This window comes from Labrus mixtus, chromosome 21, assembly GCF_963584025.1.
Source record: "Labrus mixtus chromosome 21, fLabMix1.1, whole genome shotgun sequence".
Lineage (NCBI taxonomy): Eukaryota > Metazoa > Chordata > Actinopteri > Labriformes > Labridae > Labrus > Labrus mixtus.
The window spans coordinates 3,569,475-3,585,049 of NC_083632.1; the positions used below are offsets into that span (position 1 = coordinate 3,569,475).

The window sequence follows — 15,575 nt, forward strand, 5'->3', positions numbered from 1 at the left end:
GCGTCCAATCAAATTTCAGTCTTAAACATCGCAAAAATGTCTCGTCTCTAAAGAAATGCGAGGAGGTGAGCGAGAAAGGGGAGTGTTGGATGATTCTCTGATAGCCAGCTTGCCCTTCATTTATCAATCCAGAGTTGCATGTGTTGAATAATGAATGGGCGACTAATGGACGATGGATGGGAGAACAGATCTGGGAAGAAAGTGGCCAAATCTCACTTCTAATCGCTCTATATCTACGTAGCGCCTTTAAACCCTGCACCCCAAACACTCTGGTGCTGCTCGTATCAGATTTATATGAACGTCTCGATCCCTATCAACACTTCCCTGCTATCTCTGAACGAGGCCATGCAGAAAAACTCTACATACTGCTGAAGCATTTTAAATTAATGTCTTCAAATCAGACTTTTGAGCTGATTATTTTACTTCAGCCAGAGATGTCCTTACTAGAGTTCGACCGATAAATCAGCAAGCCGATATTAGCATATCAGGTGACTATCGGTATCGGCTCATTTTATTGAGATATGCGCCGATATTACTAGATTTATTCAGCAGTCTGTTTTGATTTGAGTATCATGGTATTAAACTAGTAGTTCTCTTTCCCCAGCAGAGGGCGCTATATGGAGTCATAACATGCTTTATCACTCTCCAGGGTGTCAAGCGGAGATGCATGTACATGCAAAGTTATTTTCTAGTTGAGTGAGTTCAGAGAGCTACATGTGTCTATATCGATGATTCTCTACAGATCCAAGATAGAACGAAGAAAGTTATCGGCCAATATATCGGTATCAGATTTTTTTAAATCGCGAAAATTGGCCAATATATCGGTATCGGTCCCAGAAATCTCATATCGGTCGGGCACTCATCCTTACACTACTTTATACAACCAAGCAAGACAATCCTAAAAATCATCCTTCTGCAATAAACGGAGCTTCCTAAACCTTTACCATCATTACCTTAAGATTCACTTTGGCTGCGTGATGCTTGCAGAACATTTAAAGAACGCAGACTGTTTCTAATCATAAAGAAGGAACGTATGTGCATCTGTCCTTTGATTTTCCTTTAAACTGGTTAACAGGTCGTTTATTTCAGAGAGCCCGAGGGACTTCAGTGTCAAACGTGATACCAGATGGTAACACAGTATCAACGAAATGTACAATATTTGGTTTTGAACATTTCAACTGTAAGTCTCATAACTGGTTTTTCTACTGGATAATGTGGGTCAATGTGGGTCTTTCCATAAAAACCTTGCCCATTTCTGTCTTAAACCCCCCATTTTCCCCCTTGTCAGAATTTAGTTAATTCCCCACTCCCTCTATTTCCTCTCCTAATCTCTGAGCAATAGTCCTCATTTAATTGCCAAACCAAGAAAATGAGTGCAAAGGTTCTCCTTCTTCCCGGTCATGGTAATTCAAAGCTTGATCCAAAAGGCAACCACAAATTAAAGATCATAATAAAGATATTCTCCTAGATCCTGGACACAATTTGAAATGTTTCAACATGATATCTGAGGCTACACCCAAACAAGCACAGTACTCAAAGTCAAATTTAAAATGTAGGATCTTCTCTGGCAAACGTTCAAACACCAAAACCCCCTCTGCTGGGACAGAGTTCCCAAAAAAGGAAGTAAATCAGCATCTCTTTGGACTTGAGGAAAGATTAAAGTTCAGCAGTACCTCCTCGGGTTCGATGAGTTTGAACTCCATGCCGCGGCCGGTCCAGGCGATGAAGTGAGCGTTGCCCGGGTCGTCCAGCAGGGCCACCAGGAACTGCCAGAGCTGCAGAGAGCCTCGGCGCTGGTACGGTGTGCCCTCGCGAAAAACGCCGCCGCCCTCCTGTTTTACCTCCCCTGGAACGAGAAGAGACGTGTCATGGTGCCATTTTCACAAACATCAAAACACACAAAACAACAAACGCTATGAAAGACATTTTGATATTTAATGCATGTTGGATACAATCATCTGCATCAAACCATTAAATCACACTCACTGGTTCTTATATAACGTGTGCAAACAAGGAACATCTGACTATAAGAGCTCTCTGAAATCAAGTAGGTCAAGTGCATCGTCGGGTCATCTTATCTTGATGTTTCATGTTTGCATACTGACGTCGACCGCTTATTAACAACACTTACATTGCAGAGTTGAGTCGAGACAGAAATAGTAACATTTTTCTGGCGCCCAAAAAGAGTCCTTAGATATCTAGAAGTAAAAGGAATGCGCGCCTTCTTGCGATAGAAAATAAAACAAAGACATGATTACTGACGCTGGGTTAAAGCCACATGGTCTGGTAAGTGGACACTGATTCTTGTTCTGTTCTGGTTGTTTACCTTGTTACTGGATATGTTGTACACAAGTGTGGGAAACCTGAGGAGCTCAGCTGAGTTACCGCTCGCACACTTCACTGGTTCAACCAGTGCTGACACCCTCGGGCTCTCCACTCAATCTCCTTTAGCATCAATCACCAACACCAGCGACACCATGGGAAACTACTCTCGCCTTGACAGAGGAGCTCTACCTCGTGTGTGTGTGCAGAAACAAAACCCACTAACTAAGCCTGAGAGAGCATAAAGACCCATGTACCCTGACGTCACTACGACGAGCAAGGTCAGCTGTATGGATTGGAGCAGATGACATTTTTGCGGGCTAGAGTTTCTCTGTGATACCTGCCGTCTAACAGCTAACACCTCTACCAGAGGGGGTTTGCGGTGTGAAATTGAATTTTTGTGTGTGTGGAGGCGGAGGAGGAGGGATTGTGGGGTGGCTCACCTTCGAACTTCTCTGGAACCACACGGGAGTCGTTTTCGAACAGATAGCCTGCGGGAAATGGAGAGTCGTATTTAGACAGTTTAGCGGTGCCTTGACCCTTTAGCGTAAATGAACTTGAGCTTGAAAAAGCGTCTTCTGACTGCTCGAGGTGCTTTTTACACCGCAGGTCACACCTACTACACATTCACACACTGATGGTAGAGGCTGCTGTGTAAAGAGTCATACACATTCACACACCGCCGCTGAAGCAGCAGGAGCAACTTTGGGGTTAAGTGTCTTGCCCGAGGACACATCAGACATGTGGCTGCAGGAGCTGGGGATCGAGTTGAGAGACGACCGACTCTACCACTGAGCCACAGCCACTACGTTGTTCATTTGGGATATGTGCCGAGATTTGAATACAATCCCAGCAAAATACAAAAATCCTTTTGTACAAATAATAAACTGCAAGCCAGCATGTATATCATAATGTTTAATTAAGTTTAAAAAAGTATAAAAATCCCTTCACCAAAGTCATTTCAGTCATTTTAAACCCTCCTTATGCTTCAAATAACAGAGGGGTTAGAAAAAGGAATGACCCAAGATGTTGCATAAAACAATGAGAGCAAATGGAAGGTTTGTTTTCCCTTTTTTGCAGGGGAAATAGTGCCTTTTTTCCCCTGGAGTTATGTTTATTCAGGGATTCTTTAGGCAGGGGTGAGGCGAGGGCCCCTGCCAATGGAAACATAGAACCACTGCCGCTCAGCCAATAGAAACACGGACACTCTACGCCGGTTAAACCAATGACCACAGAGCTCTGACCAGTAAAATCTCAGGGCAGATAAAGTGCTGGAGTAGAGATGTAATTGCAGTATTTGCATCTCTACTACATAAAGAACAGTTTTAACAGACTGGGTGCTCTAAAAGATTTTTGGCAGTGAAAGTGGGAAAGAAGATCTGGAGGATTCTTGTTACCTTCATTGCTGTGCTGGGGGTTTGGGTAGCCCTCGCTGTGGTGGTACATGGAGGGACATCCAGGCACATCTGTAACAGAAACACAACCAGCTATAGGTCAGAATTTGATTCAAGCTACGGTAACTGTACACCAATCCAGTTCTTCAAATAGTTCTCTAAAAAACTGAATTCCCAATTCACCTAGAAATTTAACTTTATCGCCTAAAGTGCGTCTTTAAAGCTCCTGTGAGGAGTTTTGTCTGGTTATGAAACAGGCTAAAATTAATACTGATGCATCAATATGAGCTACAAAAGTAATCCAGACCATCAGGAAGAAGACTGATTAGTTGTATAGTTAATTTCTAATGTTTAAAACTAATCCCAGGGGGGGTAGGTGTCGGAGGAGGAGTTTAGATTATTAGATATTTCCAAGCACGTTACACATTTACAACAGAGACCGTTGTGATTTTTCTTGTCATAAAACACTCCTAACACATGTACAAGCAGAGAAATATGAGTATACACTTTGACCACAGGGGGCGCCAAAAGTAACATTACCCAAAAAGTTCCTCTCAGGAGCTTTAACCGACTATTTATTGAAGTACTGTGATGAAAGCACACACCGACGCTGTGCCCCCCCACTGAAACCGTTTCGCCTCTGTTACTACCTCTGAAGACGGTACAGAGGGGGGTGGGATCACTTCGCCCCCCCCCCCCATGACGCCTCTGCGACATTCAGATTGAAGGCAAAATGTCTCATGGGTGTAAATATCGCGGCATGAAACAGCAGTCTGAAAATGGCTATGAGTCAGGACTCTTGCTTTGTCTACCATCTTGGATTTTTGCAGCAGCTCTTGTAAATCACATCTTTCCTCCTGAGACCCCACCCCCCCCACCCCCCCACCCAGGGAAAACTTCAGGCTGTGAGGGACATATGGGAATAAGCAACTCAGGAAGATTTCAGGGGCAGGTCCAGTAAACAAAAAAAAAAAGAAAATCATAAACATACCGCTTACTAAGCTAATCATTCAGAATGCGGTGTCTCATATGGATACATTGTGAGATTGTCCCGAGCATTGCAAGGACAAACTGTGCATTCATCATATCACTTCTCTCGTCTGTGAGCGGTATTTTTAGGCCATGAGACAGCACCTCCAGCAGACCAGAAAAGTGGTACAGTATACAGTGTCTGCACTTTATCTGGGGCTCATCACTGACTTGTCTCGTATCGGTGCATTCACAAAAATAGATTGTATAACCCCCGGTTCAAATGCCCGCAAGCAAAACTCCTCTGCATGTTGGAACACCTCTGAAGCACAGTTATGTTATAATGACTTCTTCTGCAAATCGGGAGGGGCGTCGCTAACAGATTTGTACTCCACATCCTGTGACCGCTGCGTTCACCCTTTTGTGTGTGTTTTTTTTGTATCTTTTTTTCTCAGGGCATAGAAAACAGGCGTGTCGCAGACTACTTGTGTATTTGTTTGTCTGCTTTAATTCCGTCTGTGTGAACAAGACGAGCGAGAGCATAACAAAAAAAAAAAAAAAAAAAAAAAACTGAAAAGGTGCAGCTCGTTGCCTCTGGCCCCCGGGGCTGTGACTCACTCGCGGGGAATGCAGCTGCAGCTCTGCGACTCTGATAAGATGCCATTGGGGAAAAAAATCGAACCCCTCCGATTGTGGAAGGGCGGCAGCACTTGATCACACTGTAAATAATACGTCCGCCCGCAATGGCAGCTCTCCCCCCACCAGGGAGTGATGGGTAAGATTAGGTGTGAGAGCAAGCCGGGGTTAAATTGTGCACCGAGTGATGGCATGACCATTTTTGTGTCTTTCATGCGATACAATAGCGGTGATTAAGCCCTGGAATTCCTTTTTTGTTCATTAAGAGTTTCATTCTCAGGCTTGCAGACTTGAGACATTTGGCTTTCATTGTTTACTTTGTGCACATGAGGAAACACAGGTGTTGTTTTCTTTACACACGATTGACCTCAGTACACTTTGTGCACCCCATTAACTTTGTTCTCATGACATGCCAATAACCTTTAAGACTTTACACTCAATTATAAAAGCATGAATGAGCGGCAACATAAACAGCAACCATTCAAAACAGTGTTGCTTTCTTTTCCACCTTATTAGTTTTTTGTTTGCAGGCTGCATTCATTCTGAAACTTTGAACACAAATGATCCAATAAACTTCCTGTGTCAGTAAATTCAATGTATCATCAATTTAATACTCATAACTCCTTTTAATTGATGCTGGGTTAAAGTTTCCTGCTCAAACGGATGTTTTTAATTGTTTTTTTTTTTTAAAAAGACAACCTGGAGTCAAATGACTAATATACAGAAGAGCGTTAGTGCCGGGAAGAAGACGATTAAATCGGCCACAGTCAGAACAAACATGGGGAAAGAAAACATTAAAACAGGAGACACGTTATTTTTCTATTTTGTCAGAAACAGAACACATTCAAGGAATTTACCTCAGTGTTTTTGTTGCAAAAAAAAAAAGAAGATATGATATAAAAGTAGAGAGCTAGTGAACAGCAGTACTCCGACTGTCGGGAGACTTAGACAAACAAATTAAATATAGAAACAATAAGCTACAAAGATATGTGCAGTAAGGGTCAGTACAGTTGAGCAGGAAGATATTTAGTGCTAATTAAGAAAAGTTTGTTGGTAAAAGCCAACCGATGAGAAAAAAAAAACGTATCATCAAATGTTTCCTCTTACTCTCAAAAGCAGAATAAAAACCCTCCAGTTACTTCAATTAAATATTTTTCAAGCCTTCGACTTATATACACTTGACAAAGCTTCAGAGGGTCCGAAACGTTGTGATTTTTTCTGATAAATTGGTGAAACTTAGCGGCAGTAGTGTGCAGGATTTGTTTCCTTTTCAACTGATAGTTTGTCGCTCCTACTTCATGAGATGGTTGGATGAGCGAACACCTCCTCAAAAAAGCCTTCGACTTAAAGGAGCTGTACTTTATGCTCAACGTTTTTTTTTATCGTTTTATACAGAAAAAAATGATAACAATGTTTTTTTCCCACATGCCTGGCCTTCATGATCTTTATTATCTTATATGTCCTCATGAAATATTACTGTTAAATAAACTGTTTAGACCAAAGAATCCACATCTCATGACAGCCCCATAAAATACTCTGTCAATAAAAGATCAGGAAATGATTTTTTTTTTGTACTTTTCTAACCAAAAGTCAGTCATTAAGGCAGATCTTCTTCATGCCCTCTTCTTGAAATCATCGTCTCACTCGGTTGTATATGAGAGGCTTTGCTCTATCAGTTCTTCTAAATCAAATCTGTGTCCCTGCAGTAGCTCGTGAAACGTGCCGCGTGTTGTTGAAGGGTCTACAACATGAAGATAAACTCTGCTCTTTTGTGTCCCCTCGGCTTCTGCAGCCGGTCAAAATTCATATCAGAGACACTTGAGAGGAAACCCCGCCAAATGCAACTCTCTCCTCCTCCTCCTCCTCCTCCTCCTCCTCCTCGCTGCTGTTATCCACAGAAAAAACATCCTTTTGTACTCTTTGTATGTTTTTCCTTCAGGTTGTACGGTTCACTCTATCAAGTGCAAGACTTAAAAAACATAGCTTGTAAAGAATCAGGTTCTATGTCCTGTTTTTTCTTTTATTGTGTGTCGAGTATGTTGGTTTCAGCTCTTAATTAAGGGCATGCAAACATAGGAGCGGTAGATGACGCAACTAAAAGCGTTCCTGTAGCAGCTTTAATGCAGGTGAACGAGGACAACATGTATGCAGAGCTTTATGTTTCTCCCCCTTGTGTTTTGTATTCTGACAGGCAGAGGAGCTGGTTTCTGTGCTTGTTTTTTAAAGTGCCTGTGCTGGCCACCCCACCCCACCCCAAACCCCCCCCCCCCCCCCCCCCCCCCCCCCCCCCCCCCTCACCCTCTCCTCGCCTGGCCAGTGAGAGGTTCGGGTTACTGCGGCCACGCTCATTTTTCCATTATGAGTTCATCTGCCTGCAGAAAAAGGAAGCCGCTGGTGCAACCTGAAACCCTGGAGCACTCCACCAGGGACTCTAGTCTTTCCAGTGCCCTCCATTTTCTCAATGAAATTCCTCTGCCTCTCTCTCTCTCTCTCTCACAGAGAGCAGCAGAGGGAGGGAGGGAGACGGGTGAGGGAGGAGGAGAGTAGCTGCAGCAACAACAAAAAAAAAACACACTTTTTTCTTTGCTTTGCAAAGTGTCAGAGAGTTGAAAGGAGGAGTTTTGGAGGCACGGAGGGAGTCGAGTAGGAGTGTAGATACAGTGAAGAAGTTTGTTTGCCTTTTGGACATTTTGTTCTTGAGTTCGCTGAGCGCGCTGGCGAGGGTTTTGTCTTTAAGAGGACTTTTGTGAAGTAGATATCAAAGACAAATGATCCTAAAATGATCCTACCATTGTCCAGATTCTATTTCTAATTCATTCAGACCTCACTCTAATAAATGCTCAAATTTACCTCATGTAAAGAAATCAGAGTTAGCTGTATGACTCATTTTCTTTGACTTTTTTGTTGTACTAGACCTTCAGTAAACATGCAAAGCAATGATGTATCCCTCCATACTTCAAATAAACAGATTATACATTTCAAGACAACAGAAAATGTTGTTTTGTTCAGCTAACTCAGCGGACAAAAAAAAAAAGTATCTGCTTGTCAAAGACATGTCAGAACATCCCCAACATCTTTGGGGCGCCGGTAGCCTAGCGGTCAGTGCCCGCCCCATGTACAGAGACCTTAGTCCTCCAAGTGTATGGCCCGGGTTCAAATTCTACCTGTGGCTCCTTTCCCACATGTCATTCCCCACTCTCTCTCTCTCTCCCTGATGTACGAGTCTACCACTGTCTGATCTCTACAATAAAAGTCACTAACAGCCCAAAAATACATCTTAAAAAAACAAAACAAAGATCTGCTAGTTCAAGTACCAAGTCAGTCGTTTTATGCCGTTGTAAGAATATGAAATGCCTCCTTGATGAATATTATCTTTAAATTAATGGACTCAATAATCAATCCATTAATAAAACACAAAATCTGCTGTTCCCTCAGTGGCTCTTTACACCAACCATGACCATTTTAAAATGAAGAAAGCCGAAAAGAAACAGGAAGCACCGTAAAGGGAGGAGTTATCATAAAGCAAAGTGTAAGCCTTTGTGTGTTGGACCAGGTGAGCTACCAGAGTGACCCTACACCCCCCTCTCATGTGAATTAGAACTACAAACTCATTCAAAAGACAAACCTAAACATCATCTAAATCACTCACCGGGTTCATAGGTGTAGTCTGTCGGCTCCTGCTTCACCATCATGTGGGCCGGTGGGAACCTGTGTGGGAGCGGGTGTGAGTGCGGATGTGGATGGGGGTGAGGGTGTTGGTGTTGGTGGGGATGGGGGTGAGGTCCTTGTCCGTGTCCCGGTCCGCTCCGGTGTCCCGGTCCCGCCATGTGAGCCGCCCGCTCGTACAGCGGGTCCATGTACTCCTGCTTAAAGCTCTGCTGCAGGTACGGCATGCAGGGGTCCGAGTGCTGCCGGTGATAACCTCCACCACCTCCCCCTCCTCCACCTCCTCCTCCTCCTGGTCCTCCACCTCCACCTGCCCCACTGCCTCCATGTCCAGCAGGGGCAGATGGCATGCGCTGAAAGGCCTGCCCTGGTGGAGGGAACTGGGGGCAAATGGGGTCTCCTGAGGCGCCCTGATACCTGGAACTGAGATGTTAGACACAACAGATTATTACACCATCCTGCAGAATCCAAATAAATAAACAGCCTTCATAAACAACAAACCATTCATGCTGTATCTGCAGCTTTAAGAATAAATACATCGTGTCTGGGCTCCACATTTTCACTCATGTTACTGGATAGTCTTTACACTTTTATTAGATCTTATTGATGGTAAAATAATCTCTCCTCAGCTTCTGTAATGTACGACTTTTGCTTGTCTGTGATACAACTTTAAAGAACCTCTGCAAAAGTTTCTTCTTTGAGAAAATAGTCCATTATCTCTGTGATATTAATATACTTCCAGTATACTTGTATATTGTTTGTTTGTTTGAGTGCAGGTCATTAATTAAGTTCATTTTTTTTAATGTTCCTTGTACAAAATCAATCATTTTATAAAAACTAAACTGGTAATGTGAGCATACAAACAACACATGTACAGTAAAATCCTTATCACTAGCTACTGCCCGTACTATCTCTCTCCGTGCTTACACACACCACTCACTGCCCTGGATAATCACAGAGTGTCTTTGCAAGAGAACGCAGCTGTCAATCACCTGGGGTTGACGGGGTAACTGTTGCTAGGCAGTGGCTGGGAGGTGGCGGCGGGGTTCATGTAGCCGGCGTCGGGCCGTCCGGCCGTGGCGGGTTTCGGGGAGTAATGCTGCTGCATGGGAGACATGGGGGTCCCCGGGCAGGAGCTCTTGGCTCCTCCTGCAGCCCTTTTCTGCTCATAGGCACTGCAACACATGGAGAGGACATGCATTCATGTATGAAGCACGATGAAAACAACAACAACAGGGTCAACCGGGGGGGGGGGGGGGGGGGGGGGGCTGATAGGTTTACAAGTTATTTTCAGTCAATAAAACAAACATCCTAATGGTCAGAGGTTGAGTGGTCAATAGCATGTGGTCAGTGTTTTAGCTGTTGCTGACTGATGCTCACAGCTCATTGGACAAGGGGGGGGAGTGAAGTTGTTTTGTTTCCTCTTCTCAACCCTTTGCATATTTACTGACATCCTTTTTTTTTTTGTTTTTACCAGAGTGGTAATAAATCCTGCTTATGAATCTGTGCTATAATACAATTTGAACAATGTTAAAATAAAGGAAGCCTGGTAGAGGCAAGAAATGGAGGAGAGGAAATGACAAGCCTCTTATTTGCTCTTATCTAGGAACCAAAACTAAGAGCAAAGACCAGAACCTAACCCGGGTCTGAGAAGAAAATAGTGACATGAACCCCTTTATAAGTAAAACCATGTCACTATGCAATACCAATAATACATTGATCATATATCCAGGTGTGCAGATAGCTTTGACTGTATTTGTTGTGAGTGATCTGTCACTGCCTCCTCATAGAGAGGATGAGCAGTGATTTGTTTAAAGCGTTGTAAAACAACCTTATTTTTGGTGATTTGATACCATAGTGGACATAGCCATCGAGACGTCATGACTCTACCACTTTGAATCCTGGAATTTGGCTGTTTTTGAGGTCGCCATCTTTATTTTTTGGGGGGAGCTAGGGGTGACCATATTTGGACAAAACGGTGGATACAAGTCGCTACGCCTCCCTCCGAGTTTAGAGGGCACTGTGACAAAAAGCTGTCAATCACATCACACTCTGCTGAGTCACATGTTTGACTCTAAACGGGATCATTATTGAGAAAGTGACCGTCATGATGTACCGTAGAAACTTAAAATTTACTTGAAACTTGACCATGAAACTCATTTGGAAAAAATGTACTTTAAATCAAGCGATAAATAGGCTCACTTTCTCACTGACTTCTATCTTTTTTTTTTTCTGTAACCAGAGGAATCACATCCTGCAGGTACTTTGACGAGACGTGAGCTCAGGCGTCTCCACATTTTCTTCACTTTTCTCAAAAAGTGGCAACGTCCATTTCTTATATACTCTGTCTTTACTTCTTGCTGTTTTAACGTTTTTATTTTAGATAGGAGAGTGGAAAGAGTCAGAAATCCGGGCGGATTGAGAAGGTGCCACAGGTCGGTTTTGGACCCGGGCCGCCCGCTTGGAGCACTATAGCCTCTGCACATCGGGGTGCTTGCGATAACCACTAGGCTACCGTCGCCCCTCTGCCTTCATTTCTGAGGAAACAATCTGTTTTGTAAGGTTAAGGGTGAACCTTGAGGACTACATGTTTGTTTGTTTTGGTTTTTAGTTGTAATTTTTTTTAGTTAAAGCAGCAAAACCAATATTCCATTCACCTTCACATATTGGGATTGAGGCAAAATCTCAGGGATGGATATCTCAGAAAACATATTGAAGACTATAAAACACTGAAGACAAGTCAGACATGTTGTTCTTTTGGATTAGTAATGTGGGTGCTCTGGTTCAGTGAAACATCTCAAAGGGGCTTGGGGTCTGAGGAGATCCTGGTGTACCTGGCATAAAGGCACTGCTCTCCGCTGGGGTAGCTGAAGCTCTGCTTGTGGCTACAGGACTGGCTGGGGTCGGATCCCGGGCTCTGCGGCTCCTTCTTGATGGTGACTGGCGGGCTGTGAAATGCCACCGCTGTAAAGACACACAGGACACACAGAGAGATCAGCTTTTTGTGTATTCTTCTTCTCATTCAGCCCTTCCCCGATACTACCGTCATTAGGCTGAAAGAGGCCAAACGCAAATACTTCTGTATGCACAGGAATCTCTTTTATGTGCCAGCCAAAATGCTTAAGTGACTGTCATCTATACAAAACACAGGGCAGCGGACAGACGCGTATAAACACCCACTAGACGAGAACAAGAACAGCAAAAGAAACACACACGCTCACACACGACTGCATTCCAGCAGCCCAAAGCGTCCTCGCCCACTTTTCTTCACTCCTCCAGACACAACAGCAGCCAAAACTTCCTCTGTCAAAGTCGAGCTCTGAAGGTAAACAAGTCTACGGGCCAGAGAGATGTCTGCACGCTGATGAAAGCGAGTGTCACACCTCTGTTGGAACAGCATATACACCCCCAGTTCTGTGTTTGGCATTCTTTCCTATTGGTATCCAGATGTTGGCCACAAGTTTTGCTTTTGGCTTTTTCAGTTAGGAAGAAGAAAAGAGTCATTTTCGATTTTCTATGTTCATATTTTTTAAGCAACGTGTTCCAGTTTGATTTTACCCCTCAGAGGCATCGCTTAATCTCCAGCTCGCCAAACTGTCCATCAAGTCGCACTGCTGGAGGGGACCTTTGCCTCGACGGCCACAGAAACCACCCAAAGTGGAGCTTCAAACTGTGCCGAGGGCTTGTGTTTATTATGTGAGGGGAGGTTTTCACCCGGAGAACTGTACAGGATGTTTTTCTGGTCCCGACAGGGTAAACAGCAGCAGCTGTGCACTTCCAGCTGGGGAGGCCTGTATTTATGTGTGTGTGCGCAAGTGTGAGATTGCATGTGTGTGTGTGTGCGTATTAGAAATCTTGGCAATCTGTGTGCGCATATGCTGAAAAGTGCATACGTGTGTGTGTGTCTGTGTGTGCAGTGGGTGTGGAGCTGACGGAGCGGGCCACACTGAAAGCTCAGCCCAGGTAATTACATACCGCCGTCCATTCACAAAAAAAGGAGGAGAAAAAAAATGTCTGTCTGACTGAATGAAGCTGGAATCTTCTGTTCTACTGAGGCGAGAGAATGAAAGTGAATAAAAAAAATGAAGGAAGAAGAATAATGCGGACCAAACCGCAAAGGACCTTGAGGATCTGCTGTGACAGTCAGGATCATAAAAACTAAAACTCAGCTCCAAGTACAAAAAAGTCTTTGAATAAAAAGCACAGATTTAAAACTGTTTCTATTCATGCTGAATTGTTCGGGTGCATTCCCAAAAAGATAATGATCGACATAAGTCATAAACCTTTAAAACATTTCTTAGAATTTCTTAAAATGTCAGGATACTGCATCTTTCCTGAAAACTTCTTGACATGTTTAGGGTTGGCTGCACGTGGGCGCAGCAGCAGAATTTTTCACCCTGACTTTATCCAGAATTTTTCCTGCCAGCCATCTTCTACATTTTCCGCATGAAGTCAGGGTGAGCTGACGGGAGAACACAGCAGGAAATACTCAGGTAAAATTCACTACGAGAAGCCGGGGGGTGTTGATGAAGATTATTTAGTGTGACCAGCGCATGACCATAGAGTGCGACCAGTGAGATCTCCGTGCACTGTGCAACACAGGAAGATTTCACAGTGCAGCTATTTTTCTTCAAATTTCCAGGAAATTTGCTTGTGTAAAAGAAAGCAAAAAAATGAACCCATTTAAGATGAATCTCTTGGTTTCATTTTCAGCTATTTTTAGCATTAACAAAATTCTTCTTCTTTCTTAAGCCTTCCTCTTTTTGGATCTTCAAAGCTATACACATATTCTCTTCAATAGGTATTCAAAATGGGATTGAGCAAGTCTCTATGTTCACACAGCTTTACTGGGTTGTCATTCATGAACACCCATTGAATCCTTTGTTGTGAAATTTGTTTATTTTTCTGGTATTTGTGCCGTAAAAAGTAGCTTTTCTTGGATCCGCCTGCATTTTTCTGAGATTGCGATTATATAAAAAAAAATTTAAAAACTGAGCTCATCGTCATAACCTTCCTATTTTTGGCCCGGAGCTCACTCTCCCATGGCAGGCAGGCAGGTGAGGAAGCGTTGGCTTTAGAGGAGATCAAACAGGATTAGAGAGCATTTACCCAGATTTCCCAGACAGACACGATGGGATTCCAGCCTCCTCTGAGTCTCCCGACAGCTCGTCTGCGAGCGAGTACACAGAGGGGTGGCACATGACCGCCGCTCCAATAATACTACTGTGTTTGTCTTTTCCCCCCTTTCTCTGCCATGGTCATGAACTGCAAACAATCCTCAGAGAGCATACACTCAGAGTGCAGCCAAGTGGAGACACTAATGTGATTGGCAGCAATTTTGCCCTTGATGTGGCTCCCGGTTTACGAGGATGTTCTGTTTCAAAAAAGTCCGGCCTGGGATCGGCGTCAGACGGCATATGGAGGGGTTTGCATGTGTGTGTGTCGTTGCCGCAGTCGTTTACGCATGACCTTTTAGAATTTAGATTAATTTGGTAAATGAACATCAGGCAGTGTTTTGTGTTTGTGTATTTGCCTGCGATTGTAAATCTGATATGTTGCATCCGTTTCCGATTAGGAGTCGATGGTTGCTGCTCTGATAAACAATTTGTCAAACAAGGCTACGCCAATCTAAAAAGCTATTGATCACTGAGCCAAGGAGAAAATCACAAAACTCCACAGACTTTGATCTTGAAAATCTGAATTCGATTGTCATGAATAAATACATTTGGGCAAGACTTAGAGGCTACAGTCGTGCTAGCAGAGGCTGTTTTTAAAAAAAACGTTTAAACAATTTAAAATGAAGTAATCCCTTTCCAAACAAGCATTTCAGAAACACTCCACTGTACCACCGTTAACAGGAAGCAGTCGGTTGCTAGGCTGCACAAAATACTACAAACGCAGGAACAGTGACAGCAATAAGGAGATTTCTCTGTTTGAACCACAGAGTGTTTGAGACTGTTTGGGCCAAGGTCGAACTTTAACTGTAAGCTACATGCAATCCCTGAGAGTTTAGATTCAAATTGGCCCAGTGGTGCTTTAGACAAAGTCACTGCTTTATGGGGGTTTGGTAGGGAAAAAAAGCATGCTTTGTGTGTTAGGATAAACTGTAGAAAAAGTAAGGTGTTTACGCCTAAGGTGACGTAGCGTTTTGAGCTAAGCGCTAATGTCAGTAGGCTTCTACATTTGCAATGTCGTAAAGAACAGGCAGATATGATCTAACATTAACCGTGCTCATTGGCTTGGTTTTCCCCAATTATCACCGAGCATAAAGTACAGTAGAGTCTGCAAAAAGGGATTTCTAGGGAAAGATCAGATGATAGCCAAAGTTACTATCCTAAGAGGGACATGAAAAACTAAACCAAGTTAAATTGTAATTTGCTAAAAGAATCAAACGTCAACCCTTAAAGTGAACTGGTCACCAATTTCATTAAGACACATCATCTAGTGACCATGTATGTCAGTTCAAATAAGGTAATTTGTCAGGTGAATGTTGAGCTACTTCCCTGCATATCTTTAAGTGATAAAGGCGCACGATTTTAAAATTAAAATTAATTAAATTAAATTAATTATTAAATAAGAATACATCCC

General features: G+C 43.3%; 1 protein-coding gene and 1 long non-coding RNA gene across 4 annotated transcripts in view; both read right to left on the minus strand.

Moving 5' to 3' along the window:
- LOC132955552 (uncharacterized) overlaps positions 1-15,575 on the minus strand; it is a 735,720-nt gene that overhangs the window by 620,783 nt on the left and 99,362 nt on the right. The gene's annotated exons all lie outside the window — the stretch shown is intronic.
- The window catches only part of etv4 (ETS variant transcription factor 4), a 41,669-nt gene that overhangs the window by 2,753 nt on the left and 23,341 nt on the right, over positions 1-15,575 (minus strand). For all 3 annotated transcript variants that reach the window (XM_061028420.1, XM_061028422.1, XM_061028423.1), the window contains 6 exons: positions 11,822-11,951; positions 9,980-10,162; positions 8,971-9,410; positions 3,720-3,788; positions 2,766-2,813; positions 1,674-1,846 (listed from right to left, as the gene is read on the minus strand). In XM_061028420.1, coding sequence (XP_060884403.1) covers positions 1,674-1,846; positions 2,766-2,813; positions 3,720-3,788; positions 8,971-9,410; positions 9,980-10,162; positions 11,822-11,951 — 1,043 coding nt within the window. The remainder of the gene's footprint in view (positions 1-1,673; positions 1,847-2,765; positions 2,814-3,719; positions 3,789-8,970; positions 9,411-9,979; positions 10,163-11,821; positions 11,952-15,575) is intronic.